This window comes from Sus scrofa, chromosome 14 (genome assembly GCF_054392235.1).
Source record: "Sus scrofa isolate SSC_HxYL_T2T_F1_AM1 chromosome 14, Sscrofa_HxYL_maternal_Yorkshire_Landrace_v2.0, whole genome shotgun sequence".
NCBI lineage: Eukaryota > Metazoa > Chordata > Mammalia > Artiodactyla > Suidae > Sus > Sus scrofa.
In genome coordinates, this window is record NC_139396.1 from 66,667,980 (window position 1) to 66,684,334 (window position 16,355).

General features: G+C 44.5%; 1 protein-coding gene across 9 annotated transcripts in view; it reads right to left on the minus strand.

The window, feature by feature from the left end:
• The window catches only part of TTC28 (tetratricopeptide repeat domain 28), a 609,616-nt gene that overhangs the window by 83,373 nt on the left and 509,888 nt on the right, over positions 1-16,355 (minus strand). For all 9 annotated transcript variants that reach the window (XM_084993547.1, XM_021074051.2, XM_084993545.1 and 6 more), the window contains 5 exons: positions 15,237-15,760; positions 11,464-11,573; positions 9,068-9,197; positions 6,498-6,716; positions 4,370-4,535 (listed from right to left, as the gene is read on the minus strand). In XM_084993547.1, the coding sequence (XP_084849673.1) occupies positions 4,370-4,535; positions 6,498-6,716; positions 9,068-9,197; positions 11,464-11,573; positions 15,237-15,760 (1,149 nt within the window). The remainder of the gene's footprint in view (positions 1-4,369; positions 4,536-6,497; positions 6,717-9,067; positions 9,198-11,463; positions 11,574-15,236; positions 15,761-16,355) is intronic.

A 16,355-nucleotide genomic window follows, 5' to 3' on the forward strand; every position in this document is an offset into this window, starting at 1 on the left:
TTCTTAAAGGCCCTTCTGAGGAGTTATCATTTAAGCAGGAACCTGAAGGATGAGAAGGAACCGGCCATACCAAGAGCAGTGGGCAGAACTTTGCAGAGAGAAGGAAGAACGTGTGCAAAACTTTAAGGTGGGGAAGGTACCCCTGCTTTTTTTGGCCACACCCAGGGCATATTGAAGTTCCTAGGCCAGGAATCCAACCCCCACCACAGCAGTGACCTGAGCCACTGCAGCAACAACTCTGGATCCTTAACCTGCTACGTGAAGGTTAACTCCAGGAAGTCCTTGATATATACCAAGCAGTGAAAGGCAGCTAGAACAGCCACAGGGAGATGTCAAGAGGTGCCAAGGGACAGACAGAGGCCAGATCATATGGTCTTATAGGCCAGTGTGAGGAATGTGAGCAGGGGTCTAAAGACCATCAGAACCTTTGAAAGGGTAGAGTGTGTTGGGGGCTCTGTGATGGGTGGGAGAAAAAGGAAACAGCCCCAAATACATGTATGAAATATGGCTCTGGCTGAAGGGGACTGGAAGAAGGGAGAGGGAGCACAGAGGCAGAGAGGAGGCGGCAGCAGTGGTTCAGTGCCAAGATGATAGGGACCTACACTGTGCTTGTGCCAGTGGAGACAGAGTAAGTGGATTCAGAAGTGTGTTTTTAATATCTTTTTTTTTTTCTTCAGTAAAAGCCAAAAACCAAAACCAAAACTTCCATACTATATTCCATAGTGGCTGCAGCATTTTACATTCCCACCAACAGTGCACAAGAGTTCTAATTTCTCTACATCCTTGCCAACATTTGCTATTTTCTATTTTTGAGTGGCCATCCTAACTATGAGGTGATATTTCACTCTGGTTTTAATTTGCATTTTCCCTGTAGTGGTATTGAGCATTTTTCACATGCTTGTTGATCATTTGTACATCTTTGTTGGAGAAGCATCTCTTCAAGTCCTTTGCCCATTTTCAAATTGGATTATTTGGGGATCTTTTGGTTGTTGTTGTTATTAGGTTGGAGGAGTTCTTTACATTCTTTTTACAATAACCCCTTATCAGATATATGGTTAGAAAATCTTTTCTCCTGTTACATAGGCTGTCTTTTCATTCTGTTGTTTGTTCCCTTTCCTGTGGAGAAGTCTTTATTTGATATTTTGTTTTGTTATCTGTGCTTCTGGTGATATCTAAGAAATCATTGCCAAATCCAATGTCATGAAGCTTTTACAGGGGTTTTATTAGTTTCAGGTCTTACATTTAAGTTTTTAATTCATTTTGAGTTACCTTTTATATATGGTATAAGGCAAGGGTCCAACTTCATTCTTTTGCATGTGGTATCCAGTTTTCTCAACACCATATGTTAAAGAGGCTGTCCTTTCCCAATATGTAGCCTGGGTACTCATCAAAGATCATTTGACTATACATGTACAGACCTATTTCTGGGCTCCCTGTTCTCTTTCATTAGTCTGTGTCTATCTTATGCCAGTACCTCACTGTTTTGATTACTGTAGCTCTGTGATATGTTTTGAAATCAGGAAGTGTTGGTCTCTAGATTTATTTTTCTTTTCCAAGACTGTTTTGGGGATCAAAGCTACTGAGGACAGCTCCCAAAATTCATGCTGAGCAAAAAACCACCCAACATCCTAGAGATCCCTAAGGACTCATCCAAACTTGTCAGCTTTATGTACAGAGCAGAGGGGAAAGATTAATGTGGGGAACATAAGCAAGGTACAGTGTTTTCTCTCTCCCTGCCATTGATGAAGAGTTGAATTATAACCCAAAAGCCATTTTCTAATTCAAAAGCTACCTGGAAGAAACCGAGTCAACCTCCAGTATCATATAAAAGAACTGCTTAGGCACAAGTGTCTGGAGTTAAACAATGGTGTCCAAATGGAAGAGTCAAAGGGTGATTAACTCCTTCCTTCTTAAGAGGAATTTTAACCTAGATGCATGAAAACTGGGGTCAAGAGAAAAGTGTATTTTCATATAGGCTGAGCCCTATCAATGGCTGGTTTGGACTGAGATGCCCTGGGTGGGCCACCACACTGCAATAAGGGAGACACACACAGAAACCACCTCTGCATGTGCAGAGGTTTCAGGTGGCAGGTGTCGTACGCCTTCATGATCTCATTTTGTTCATGCTCGGGGCTGTGGCCCTCCAAGTTTGAAAACTGGATGCTGTAAATGTGCTCAAAGAGGCTTTGCCTCTTGGGTGCTCACTTTTATTAACCAAGGTTGACAGCTGTACAAACCAGAATGCCAGCTTATTATGCATTTTCTATCTGCAAGTGGATGTCATGAGAAACAAAATGATAATCAGAAAGTCTGACAAGAAGCAGGGGCCTGAGCAAGGGAAGGCAGGGGACTCCATGTAAGGTCTTCTCTGCCAAGGGCTACTGTAGGCCGTGCTCAACCTGCTGGGGTGGCCTTCATCCAGTCTATTTCTCTTCATTCTCTGAGCTCAGCTCAAACATCCCCTCCTCAAGGAAGCCTCCCCAACTCTTCATAGAGGCTTCCCCTCCCCTGCTCAGACATTTTCATCACACCCTACATTTTCATTTAAGCATTTACAATAGTTTTCATTAAAAGACCGTATGTGCTCTATTGTTTACTTTTTTTCAGTTCCCTAAGAGCAGGTGCTACGCCTGCCTCACTCATCACTCTTTCCCCCACTTCTAGTGTACTGCACATAGTAAGCACTCAGATATTTGTGGAGGGAGGGAAGGCAGGGAGGGTAAAAGCATAATGACTGCAAGTCCACCACAAGAACGGCCTTCCAATGGGACTCTGAGTCCCTTAACCAAGAATCTCTTTCCCTTTTCAGTGTCAGAAGTGGGCACCGCTCAAGTCTGCCCTGCTCATCCTCCCTTTTTATGTTTCTACTTCTGACCAACCACTCCCCTGTAACACTTGCTTGAGGTATGCAATACCTTTGGTCAGGCTACAGTTGAATCAGCCTGGTCTAAGTGCTTTTCTGTCCTCTGAAGCAGCCCCGTATACCCCTGGCTACCCTATTTTATGGTCATTTCACTACTAAATCTCAGGGAGTAGCCTTACTTCCAAGGTCTTAACGTCCCACACTATCAAGCCCCTGTAGTCACCACACTCCACCCAAGGCTAAGGACAGGGATGCTCCCGGATGCAAAGCAGCCATGGGAGAAGTGGGACCACAGCATGCGTGTGTGTGTGTGTGTGTGTGTGTGTGTGTGTCACTGACGCCCACTTGTGCTTGACACAAACAGAAGCTAGAGGTGACATTCTTACATGCTTCGGCTATTGTCTAAAAACATTACATTAATTTTGATAATTAAAAACAGAACAAGCACTAGCCTGGGAGTCTGGATGATAATCTAGATTGTTTTGATCTTTGCTCTGACACTGACTTGGCTGTCAGCAAGCCCCATTCCATGCCGGCTTCTGCCGAATAAGGAGTTGGCCTAGCTGACCACCACATCCCTTGAGCCTTGACATTACATTATCCAATGCTTATTTTTCATCTGAGAACTCATCTCCAATGAAACACCCCAAAATCAATTCAGCTAGCAATGACTAGCACACACTCAGAAGTCTAAGTTAAACATCTCTAAGGAAATCACAGTGATATCTTAGGATTTTCATGATTAAAAATGAAAATCATTCAAGAGAAAAGCAGATGTCTTTGGGATCCAACACCAGCTAACACAGCAGATTCTTGGACACAGTTCTTGACACCTGTTAATCACAAGACAGAGGACAGAGACACCTAGGGATCTGGCTATGACCCAGCTCTGAGGGGCTCTCTTCTTTCCATTTTCCCAGAAGCAGGGTACTTGTGGAAATTATTTTCCAAGCATAAAATAGTCAATATGATAAAACCTTTCTATGAGCATGTAACTTTTATAGTCTTTGCAAAAATCCCTTTTCTTCCCTATGCTTGATATTGGGAATTCAACTTCCTTCACCTTAGCCCCTCAATGCGCAAGATCCATGTACAGATTCTGTTGCTGGTGACAAATTCTCAAACAGGCATTCAACTATAGTACAAACTCATTATGAATATGTTTATAACCAAAAAAGCATCTCAATTAGCTTATATGTTAAATCCAAAGGCATGTTTATGTTTAAATGTTCAACAAACCCATCTTAGAAAATGGGCATCTCTGATGAGGCCCTTCCCCATATGAAAGGAAATTACCACAAAGAATAAATATATCCTACTGAGGGGTCTGCACTCCAGTGTATTTGTTTCTGCTGCAGCAACTGCGAGTTAGACTAAGCACAAAAGCATGGATTTCAGAAGATTTCTTACATTAGCTCAAGTAGGATGTTTACAAAGTGAAAAACAAACATACAAAACTCCCAAGATTAGATCTGAAGCTGAGACTGGGAATATCTCACTACTTGCCTCGAGTAGTAGGACTCCACGCCCAGGGCCTCACGCACGCTGGCGATGTGTTGCTCTAGGGTCGAGCTGGTGGCTGCTGGAAGGGCTGCGCTGCTGCTGGCCTGGAAGTCACCGGGGTTTTCCACTGTGTTATCTCCCAGGTAGTGTTCATGAAACTTCAAAATTCCTGAAACAGACAGGCACAGACACCATTATACACGACTGGGGGTGGGGGAAGGAAAGGTGGACAGTAGGGGACAGCAATGTCGATGCTTGGTGACCTCCTTGACAAGCGGGCTGGCCCCCAAACCATGTGAAGAAATTCTGAACTCTGAGGTCTCAAGAGGCCCTTCAGAAGTTTGGTCAGTACCCTTTTTTACAGCTTTCACCATCAGGTCTGTTGCTTGAAGATGGGATTCAAGATAGGGCTTTTGCTTGTGGTGGTAGATTCAGAAGCTCTTGGAATGTTCACATCAGCTCACATTTTTCAAAACAGATGCTTCTCAGAAGCACCAACCAGGAAAAGTTTCCTTTCAGGAATAGCACAGGAGCATGCCACAGTATATTCTCCCCAGAAACTGAAATCCTGAACAAAAAGCATAGCTAGCCAAATGGAAACTGTGTTACTCAAAGACCGTTCATTTCACAAAAGCAAATGGAAATAAATACGTAATACAAAGGCCAGAGGAAAACATTTTAAACCACCTTTAAATAAGACCAACTGGCCAATAGTCATTAATGGATTAAAGGCGCAAAAAATTATGGCTGTATGAAACTGAGGCAATCCACAGTGGTTTTTCTGGCAATAAACACAGGACATATTCTCAAATGGTAATGAGGTGTGTCAGCCCTAGAAGATGCTGGTCCTCTGTGATTGGATTAAAGCCCCAGTGAAAGCTTCAGAGTCTCATTAAGAGCAAAGAGAAATGGAAGGAGAGACAATAGGAGCCTCATTATACATGGCTCGTTATTACAGGGATTTGGATATACCACCTGTCAAATCATGTCCCCAAAACATAACCACCACAGAGAGAAAGAACTTGATACTTTCATCATCACGGTGTCTTCCTGCGTATCAGTGCCCCCCCCCAAACTGGGGGGGATACACAGGGATTCATTCCTCAGGGCTCACATTCACCATGTCACCACAAACATCGCAACTCAAAGCCTTTAGTATATAAAGGTCAGAGGTAAGAATGTTCTTTATGGAAAGCCCATTTTAAAAAATGGGATTAAGGGGAAATTATAAAAAGCAGTGCTGAGGCATAGAATGTATAGGCATTCCCAGAATGTAATCAGAACACAGAAGCACCTGAGAGCTGTCAGCCAGCCATCATTTTTTTTAAATCAAAGGGACAGAAACATAATCAAGAAAGTCTTGTCAGTTCTCTTTGGCAGTTGAACTTTTTGAAATTGGCTTACAGATATTCAAGAAGCCATTCTTCAAGATTCCCAATTATAAGATCCACTTCCCCAGTCAATAAACGCTAATTGGATCTGGTGTGTCTCCAACATGGTAAAGCCATCAGCATTTTATTATGCAAAAAATATGGTCCTAACAGCTAATTAGTGGTTCTGTATTTAGTGAAACTGTTAAAGCCTGAACATTTAATCCTGATTTAATCAAAGGGGATTTTTTACTTCTGAAATAGATTTACAAATGAACTGGTTAAAAATGGGTTTTGCTAAACTCAGAAATTTCAGGCATAAGCCTTCATTTATACACTGTGATAGAGTTGCCATTATCATTTTAGTCTCTTTAACTGTACCATGACAAAGGGTCACAATTATTAAATCATATCTAGAAAGAACTCGTTAGGACTTACAGTTATCGCTTTATTAGCTAATGAACAACAGCTGTCTAAAAATAGGGCTGTTAGTGAAATTAATCCTCCTGCTCTTAGTTTTCCTTGATAAATGCTTCCACATTCACCAGCGAGAGCAGTGATTTCTTAGGGGAATGAGAAAGCTGGGCCGTCTTATTAACTGAATGCCCCGCCATGGAATATGCATGGTGGCTGAGGTTTTGCTGAAAGCCAACATTAGCTCCTTCATCTGATCTGTGCTAATGCACCTCTTCCACTTCTATTCATTAGATTTTCACAGTCTAGTGTCTTAATTGCCTGGTTCCCACAGAAAGAGATCTTACCTGCCCCAGGAGCAAGCAGCCAGCTGTACAGGTAGCCTGCAGCCAGGGAATAGTAAAGCACTAGTCCCCTCTGGCCATTAACCATCTCTAAGATCTGATCGATGGTGACCGGGGAGTAGGGGTCAGAGTCCTGCTGTCCTGTTTGTCGTTCTACCAGGAGATCTGCAAACGCCCTTGTCCGTCCTCTCTCTGCCACAGCCAGGGCTTCATCATGATGGCCTAGGAGACAAGGGATAGGTTGAGGAGTCCTTGGGGAGTGTGCTTACTCAGAGAGGGCCATCAGGTGCCTAGAACCCAGGTGGAATCCCAGACTCTCAGGCGGATTGTTTCAAACCAACTCCCTGCCTCAGATGAGGGATGCAGTGACCACTCGTCAAACCCCACGTTTTCGGATTCCCCACTGCTGTAACCCCACCTCCACCCCGCAAGCTTCCCCTGTCTGGCAGCCATAGCACAGGAGAGCTGACTCTCTTCAGAGCATTCATTCTCAGTCCCAACCACTCTCCCTCCAAACCCTGGGTTACTCCCTGGCCTTCTGGCTTCTGACCCCATTCACTTGGCTCTTTGGAAGGATGCTTTGCACTCTGGTTACCCTCTCACTTCCCTGCTCAACTTTGATTCTAATTTGGTCTTGGCAGCCCTCTAGAAAAATGGCTCCTGACCGTCTTCTTCCTTCCTTTCTTTTTTTAGGGCCATACCTGTGGCATATGGAAGTTCCCAGGCTAGGGGCTGAATCAGAGCTTCACCTGCCATCCTAAACCACAGCCACAGCCACGTCAGATCCAAGCTGCATCTACGACCTGTGATGCAGCCTGCAGCAACGCTGGATCTTTGACCCACTGAGTGAGGCCAGGGATTGAACCCACATCCTCACAGATACTATGTCAGGTTCTTACCTGATGAGCCAAAACAGGAACTCCCCTGACCATCTTTCTCTTTTCCTCAATGCAGCCCCTCTGCATCACATTGTCCAGCCCCATTTCTACATTTTCTGCTAAATCATACCTCTGTGCCTTTACACATGCTGCTCCATTTGCTGGGAGTGCCTTTCCCCCTTTCACTCAAAAAGAGGGACCCCGAGAGTTGTCCTGCCTATGTCAAAGGGCCACTGTGAAGATTAAACGAGGCCCCCTATGTGGACAGCCTGGTAGGCATTATCCAAAACACATTATACATAACAAGTGATATTATAATCACTAGAGCTGATACTTCATTCCATTCTGGGCTCCCTCATACTTGCTTCTTGTCTCTTCCAATTCCCATGGGCAAAGGGTTCAGATTGCTGAGGTCTCTAATTCTTTGAAATTGCTTCTCTCTTTCAAGCTTATCCCTAGTCTTTCAATCCAATTTTTAATCCCACTTTGTCTAGGAAACCAGTCTGTAATCTAGTTTAAAAGCTAATGCACACATATGAAAGCACAAAAGATAAAGCAACATCCTTTCAAGTGAAACTTGTTAGAAAAAACACAATGCAGAGGATGTGCTTGCAACATAAATATAAAAATGGAAGAGTTGCTAAACGTCAGGTCCAAAGAGAGAGTTGGCAGAGGTAGGAGCCCAAATGCCCTGCTTCCTGAAGTTGGACTATCAGTAGAAAGTGAGGATTTACACGTGTGTATGTAAATGTCTTCTTTTACCTTAGGTTATTAACTGGAACAGCAGGAACAATTTCTGCACACATTGGAAAATTGTCCCCAAAGTGCTAGACAGACTTAACACTGTGATTATAATAGATAATAAATTGTAATCCCAGGCAATGAGCACATTTAATAGATACATTTTTCAAGGGGGAGTTTGAGTATTCCTACACATAAAGCAAAGGAGAGGTTATTGACAAGGTCTCAACATCCAACCTCAAAGACATAGTTAGTTCCAGTGATGGTCTCCTTAACTCAGGTTCTGGGTTGGGGAAAATGGTCTGCAGATATGGATAGGCCTGAGGAGAGTCAGAGGATGGGGAGCTGGAATAGGGTGGCAACAGTTAAGGCCCAGGTAAGGGAAGGTGCATGCTGCCCCCGTGTAGTGCAGTACACAGGCCTGGGAGAGTTTTCACTGACCATGTCAGTCTGGAGGGCAGAGAGTACAAAGGTTTACTAGACAGCAACACTGAAAGATGTGTGAAAGAAGAAACAGGGAAGGGGCTGGTTTTCTTCTCAGATGCCTGCTCCCAGGTACTAATGGGAAGAGGGAAACTGGCGGGGACACCTGCTTCAATCATCCCTTCTCCAGGACACATTCTCTGGCTGCTGGGTCTGCCTGCCAAGCCGCTTTGCTTTCCATGGCACCCAAGTTTCTTTTACTCTGGCGCCAATCACTCCAGGCTGGATTCCTGACTTCTGTCTCCTACTAGGTTAAGAGTTCCTAGAGGGCAGGAACCAGGCCCTGTTGACTGGCACCCGGCCAGCAGACACAAATACTTGTTGGAGAAATGAACAAATGTTCAATGGCTGGATTGTGGTTGTGGCTGCACAGTCTGTCGTGAAAACAAACCCTATTTCATCACAGCAATCCCTAAACAACTCAGACACGCAGGTGCACACACATTAGATGGGAACCCCTGCTGCTCTTACCCAGGCTGACGAGCACCCGCTGCAAGGCCTGGTAGGATGATGTCTGCAGGTCAAAGAGGGAGAGTTTGTAGTCCGTGCTCAGCTGTGCCTCATGCCGGATGGTTTCAAACAAGGCCGATGCCCTATAGAGCTGTGAGGAGGGGAGGAGAACATTATCCATTTTCCAGAAACCACTGTTCACTGACTAGAGACAATTTTTGTTCATGTCTTGGTACATAATCTAAAAATTGTTTTAAAAGATCTGAAAGGATGAATCTTTATTTCCAGGTAGATCCTTGTGGACCTGAAAGGCATAAGTTAGATTGCATTCAGTAAATTATAGTTTATGTAATCAATTTTTGACGCATAAGAGGATCTAAAAGACAGGAGTTATAGACATACAGTATAAAAGTTGTGAAAAAAATCTGTTATTAATGCAATCAAGTGCTGATTTTGATGACAACAAACGAAAAGCCTTTCCTCTGTCATTAGGTAACACCATGATTCACCAATGCAATGCCCTGCTGTGGAAGGACGAGATGAGGGCAGGTATGGGGCAGGCAGGCAGAAGAGGCATGAGGCTGGGGGGACAGGGCCAAGGCAGCTGTGCTCTCAGGATGAAGAGAACTATGGCAGGCAGGTCAGCACATCAAGCACTGCTTTCCACACAGTGCTCCAGCTCAGGTCTGTGCTAGACAAGCTCTACTGGAGCCACGTCCACTCACGTGGACATTCACAGGGCCAGACAGGTGACATTCCTAAGGGGATACCATCTTGCTGCTCTGGAGGCTTTTCTGTCAATGGGACCACAAGAGTCTTCCCTGATATTTAAATTCTGGAAATAGTATCAAATTTTAAGTTCATTGGAGTTCCTGTCATGGATCAGTGGTTAACGAATACGACTAGGAACCATGAGGTTGTGGGTTCGGTCCCTGCCCTTGCTCAGTGGGTTAAGGATCCGGCTTTGCCGTGAACTGTGGTGTAGGTGCAGCTGCGGCTCGGATCCCGCGTTGCTGTGGCTCTGGCGCAGGCTGGCAGCTACAGCTCCGATTAGACCCCTAGCCTGGGGACCTCTATATGCCGAAGGAGCAGCCCTAGAAAAAGACAAAAAGACCGAAAAAAAAAAATTTAAGTTCAAGCAAATTTAAAGAATAGAACTCTAAAACTAAGAGACAGACTAGGGGAGAGGAATGTATTCCCACTCCTGGCACTAATTTTCTGTGTGACTTTTGGCAAGATTCAGAGCCTCAGTTTCTTCTCTATAAAGGGGATGGTTATCACTCTACCCCTCACAGGATTATTTAGGAATAAATTCAGTCAGTGAAAATCCTTTGAAAATTATAAATCACTATATCAATACAAATTCTAATTTTGAAACCAGAAAATTAGAGAATTAATTCTTTATATTGCCTTTAATAGTTCAAAAATCATAGTAAAACAACATAACTTTCCAGGATGCTATGGCACAAATTCAGGCAAATCATGTCCTCAATTCCTGTGCACATCTCCAATAGGAGTCTTGATTTATGTATCCTTGGCCCCCTTTGCCTAGTGCAGCACCCTTTGCAGTAAGTACTCACACTGCCTGAGGGGCTGAGTGTGATTTTAGATGATACCACTTTCTGACTCCACCACCACATCCAGGGATCTTTCTAATTTACAGAGCCATCATGAAAGCAGGCTTCTCTTCAACTACTTTTACATATGCAGAAACATGAATTCTGTGTATGTGTGTGTGCATGTGAGAGAGAGACAGAGAGAGAAAGAAAGGGAAGGAGAGAAGGGGCAAAGGGAGAGAACTATCTATTGATATAACTAGAAATTTCTCTCTCTTTTTTTTTTTTTTTTGTCTTTCTACCTTTTCTAGGGCAGCTCCTGAGGCATATGGAGGTTCCCAGGGTAGGGGTCTAATCGGTGCTGTAGCTACCGGTCTACACCAGAGTCACAGCAACGAGGGATACGAGCCGCATCTGCGACGTACACCACAGCTCACGGCAACGCCAGATCCTTAACCCACTGAGCAAGGCCGGGGATCAAACCCGCAACCTCATGGTTCCTAGTCGGATTTGTTAACCGCTGCGCCACAACGGGAACTCCATAACTAGAAATCTTTAGGAATAGTTAGGAATTCTTGGTTAACTTCTGCTATAAAATGTATGTAATTTCATATTAAGGTCTAATGAAGAATGACAGCACATAATACAAGAATTCCAAAGAAATTATTGAGAAATCAAGTGAGCAAGAGTCTTTACTATGGTTCAACACTTCTGGGCTGATACAGGCTAGAAATCTTGCACATCAACCCCAAAGCAGAAGTCCACACATTCTGGCAAATGTCATCACTACTGGATGGTAATCCCAAGGTTTTACAAGCTTCTAGAAACAAAATCCACTTGGGACAGGGTTCTCCTGCTCACCTGATGTTGGGCTTCCTCCAGGTTCCCACTCGCCCAAAGGGAGAGGCCAAGACCATGGCGAATTTTGGCTTCATCTTCTCTTCGGCCCAGTTGCTCTGCTAACCTTAAACCTGAAATCAGATAGAGAATTTTTAAGGACACATAGAAGGCAGATAATTCGACCCTGCCAAGGAGCTCTGGAAGGTAATTCTGTCTCAGGTGTATATAAAGAATGTCAGCGACACAGCTAGATAAAATTCAGGACAAGAGTAGAATCAAACAAGGCAGAGTAAGCATTCTTTTCAAATTCTGTGCTGGTAAGTACATTTCCAGGTCACTCCAAGATGCCCCAGCAAGAGCTCAGGTGATGGCTATCAGCAGGAGACGTTTGCAGGGCAGGCAGGAACAGCGAAAGGAATGGAAACTAACTGGCCCCAGCTGTGAAATCCCTAGCTGTGCAAATGAAAACTCTTGGCCTATAAATTTATCTAACCCAATTCTTTGGCTGGCAAAGCCTTTGCTGGCAGTTCCACAGTCAAGTTCAGAAGCCAAGCTAACACTTTTTCCTATCTCACACACACAGCATCCAATCAGTGTTAGTGGGAGACACATCTGATGTCCTCCTGGAAACACTCACACTGACTGACCCTGCCTCCTGTTCCTGATGCCACAGACACATTTCACATCCAGTTGGCTTTTCTTTTAAGGCTGAGACTTTGATGTGACACAGCAGGGTTGCAGAACAAGTGCTATTATGAGTTGAAAGCTTTGAATGAGACTGTCCTCATTCAAATGGCCTTCAGAGAGGCACCTGCAGTTTGGTGTCACTTACCCACAACAAGGTCCTGTATTTCAGGACACTAGCAACCTCCAGGACTTTGTGCAAGTCAAATCCTGAGGGCAACCATTTATTGTATTGGCCACTAAGCAGCTCTCAACTCACTTTGTTCTCATCATCCTGCTCTCCGGACACAGGAGTGAGCTTGTGCAAAGACAGCATGAAGGCTCCCGCACTACAAGTGCACACAAAAGGAAGGACTTCCTCTTTCTAATCTAATTTGGGGTGAGTGGGAGTCTGCCTCATACTAGGCTCACACAATGTCAGACTTTTGAAAAGGAACTGAGTCAGTTGAGGGGCTAATAATTCAAGCTCATAAAATATCATATATCTTAAAATGTACATAACTCAGAAAAATCAGAAACAGCATTTTTTTTTTAGTTTAAATCATGTTGCTTAGTAACAAAAACAATATGTACTTGCAAATTATTCACATTTTAAAATACCTCATAGGGTAGGAACACAAGAGAAGTGTTTCCTGAGTAAAAACCAGGAGGATACCATTTGTTTAAACATTTAACAAGCTAACCATATTCATTCTTAAATACGGCTATGCCTGCTAGGTCTGGGTCTATGAGTTGAAAGTAAAATTCATTGAGGCGGCTCCCCTGGAAGGGATTGGGTGCAAGCAGAGACTTTGCTCCCTGTTGGATCCCAGCATGCAGAATACTCCCCAGCCGATAGTCAGAGGTTCAGCAGTGAAGAGCTAAAAGCCCACTGGGCAGACATGCTTTCAGTCCTGCCCTAATTCTCACCTGCTTATGCCTCTTAGGAATCTGCCTCACCCATCCAGCTTTCCTGGTGCCAAATTTGCCAGGAACTAGCTGGATCACTCCAGGTAAGTCACTAAATTGCTCTGGGCTCCCTTTCTTCATTTGCAAAAAGAGAAAAACCTGGATGAGACCTGTAGTTTTAATCAAGGGTAACACATAAATTACCTGGAGACCTTGTTCAAAAGACTCAGACCTGGCCCCACCCATGAGATTCTATTGCCTAGGTGCGGTGTGATGCTGGTCCAGCCCCTCCCAAAAGCCAGGAGAGCAGGAGTATTGAAGTAGTTTCCAACCAAACTGTTCCCTTGCTCTAAGAGGCTGCAGAGGCACAGAGCACACCTGAAGGGCCTTACAGGTGTCCTGTACCCGTAAAAGATCATGAGAAGCATTGGGTTGGGCCCACAGGACACACCAGACTCTTTGGTGGAGCATATCCACAAAAAAAGACACTGTGGAGATGCCATGATAAGAATTTAGATCTCTGCAAGACTTAAAATTACAAGAGACTGGAATTTCTTGTAATGTGGCTCGGATCCCTCATTGCTGTGGTTCTGGCGTAGGCTGGTGGCTACAGTTCCGATTCGACCCCTAGCCTGGGAACCTCCACATGCTGCGGGAGCAGCCCAAGAAATGGCAAAAAAGACAAAAAAAAAAAAAAAATTTACAAGAAACAATAAAAATAGAGAGTTGTCCATAAATACAGAATTACATTACAATAGCAGCTGCTTCATGGAAATAAAAAACGAAGTACAAAAGAACACAGCTGAAAGGTCATCATATACTGGGCGTGAATAGTTTTCACTTATTCAACTGAAAATCGTCCCCAGTATGTCAGAATTTTACCACTATCAAGTTTTAGGAAACCAAAGCCAACTCTCATATCCAATGCATTGAGGCAGAGCTCCTACTGGGAGCCAAGTAAGATCTAGGACGTGGCTTCCAGCTTCTCAGTAACCTCTCAACCTGCAGGCCAGAGCAAGACCTGGTCTGTGCAAAGGGACAGCGACCATCAGCCCCTGGCTCATGCTCCACTTTATTGCTGCTTCCCTCTCTCCATGTTTCCCAGTGGGCCTCAGGAGTAATAGTGGACATGGCTTCCTATCCCTGCTCTTTTCTTGTGAGCTAAGGAACAACTGCATACAAGATCTTGTGTGGTTCTTGGGGTCAGGAAACCTGGGCTGAGCCCCATACCACCACTGACTGACCAACAGTCAGGATCAAGCCACTGAACTCTCTGAGCTTTGGGTCACTTAGCTACAAATGGAAATAAAAAGATGTCCTTCTCAAGGTTACTATGAGAATTAAATCGAATTAAGAAACTATATGCAAAATATTTTTGGAAACTAGAAATGAGAGTTTTTGCTTGAAATCAACAAACATTTCCTTTTACTAGTGAGCCAAGAAAGGACACCATATCTGGTTTTTCCCTCTCAGGATGACAGGGTGCAATGTGCCCATGTTAGAGGAAGAGCTTTTCAAAGTTGAATTCAAGAGGTAGAGGGCAAACACACAGCTGTGGGACTCCTGCTTTGCACAGAAGGAAGCATCTAAAGTGGACTGTGCTCAGGTAACTGCATGGAACAGAATGGGTGGGAGGAAGGGGAGGGGAGAGGGAAGCACTCACTTTCCGGGCCTGCCTGGAATAAGCCCACAGTGGTGCCAGCCCAAGCACTGGGGGTGATTGGCCCCAGGAAGCTTGGCTAAAGCTTGAACAACCCTCAGACAGATGCTTCTGGATTAGACCTCAGCTGCCACATGGACTTCTACATAGCTTTGATGTAGCTTAGATATTTTCTAGAGGGACAATATGGCTCAGAACAGATGGACATTTTCCTCTGATTCAGGCCCTTAAATTTTATATGATTAGATCTAACTTGATTCACCTGGTGAAGAGAGTGTTCATCCAGCTTTTCCTCTGAAAAGCAAGGAGGGTGTCAGCTCCTTGGGTAGCTGGCAAGCAGAGTAATAAGAAAGCTGGGTAATGCATTCTGGATAGTGGAAAGCTTTTGTACTATTAAGGAATACCCAGTGGGGGACACCATGGCTTTGGAGTTGAGCTGATGGTGTGGCCTCTGAGATCTTCAATTCAGGCAGAGGTGGCCAAACTGTGCTTACTTCCTTCTGAGATAAATGAGCTCAGTTTCAGTGCAGACTGAGAAACTAGGATGGACTTTTTCACTTACCTTCCTGTAAGTACATGACTGCCTGGGAATAGTTCTGCAAAGCATGATGGGTCCTCCCGAGGCTACTATAAGACACTGTCTTGGCCACCAAGTCGTTCATCTGTGCAGCAATGCTTAGGTGCTGTTCTTGATAGACCACAGCCCTCTCAAAGGTGCCCAGGGATTCGTAGGTCAGGCCGAGGTTCCCATAGGCTCGGCCCTGGCACGTGGGGTTGTTGGTTTCCTCTGCTATCTGCAGATCAAGCTGGTGGTACTGCAGGGCTGTATCGTATTCCCCCATCTGCTGGTAAACACCCCCTAGGCCACAGGCCGCATCACTTTCCAGAGCTCGGTCTTTCATCTCTCTGGCAATGTTCAGCTGGCGTTCAAGGCAGGAAATGGCTTGTTCGTAATTCCCTAATTGGCTGTGAAGGCTTCCCAGCTCTCCATAGGCTTGGGCTTTATTAAAGGCCTCCCCAAGCTCATGGGCAACCACAAGCCTCTTTTCAAAGCACACAAGGGCTTGCTGCAAGCTCCCCATTGCCCTGTGGGGATATAGACAGAAAAGCAATGATATTATTTTGTGCAGGTGCAGACATGCTAAAGCCCCTGAGAAAATGAAAAGCATTTGTCACTGTCACTTACTATAGAAGCTCTTAACTCCTCTTCTAGCTAAAATCTATCATGTGCCCTTAGAGTGAGATGCAGGGGAATTTCATAATCTGGAAAGCAATTCAAAAGTCATCCCTTAGTGACCTTCCCGAGAGCTTGAGATTCAATGGGATATACACCCCAGAGGAAACATAAAATATATTAATAGGCACAATGATAGTAAGTGAACTGTTCGGTTCTTCGGGCCTCCCAATTTCCACTACTGCTTAGACTATGTTTTTGAAATCACTTTACAATGGCTATAAATCTTTCACCCTGAGCTTCTCAGAGCACTAGATGGGCGATGATTTAGTCTGACCTTTGCCCTTCCTCCACTCCAGGAGCCCTAATCCTCTGCCTGTCTGGAGAGGCCATATATTCTGCAGACACAGACACCTTCTTGGGTTCCCCACATTCAGAAGGAAAGAAAGCATCACCTTGGCCATCAGTGTGTCTTTTTGTGCTGCTAAGAGATGACATGATAAGAGT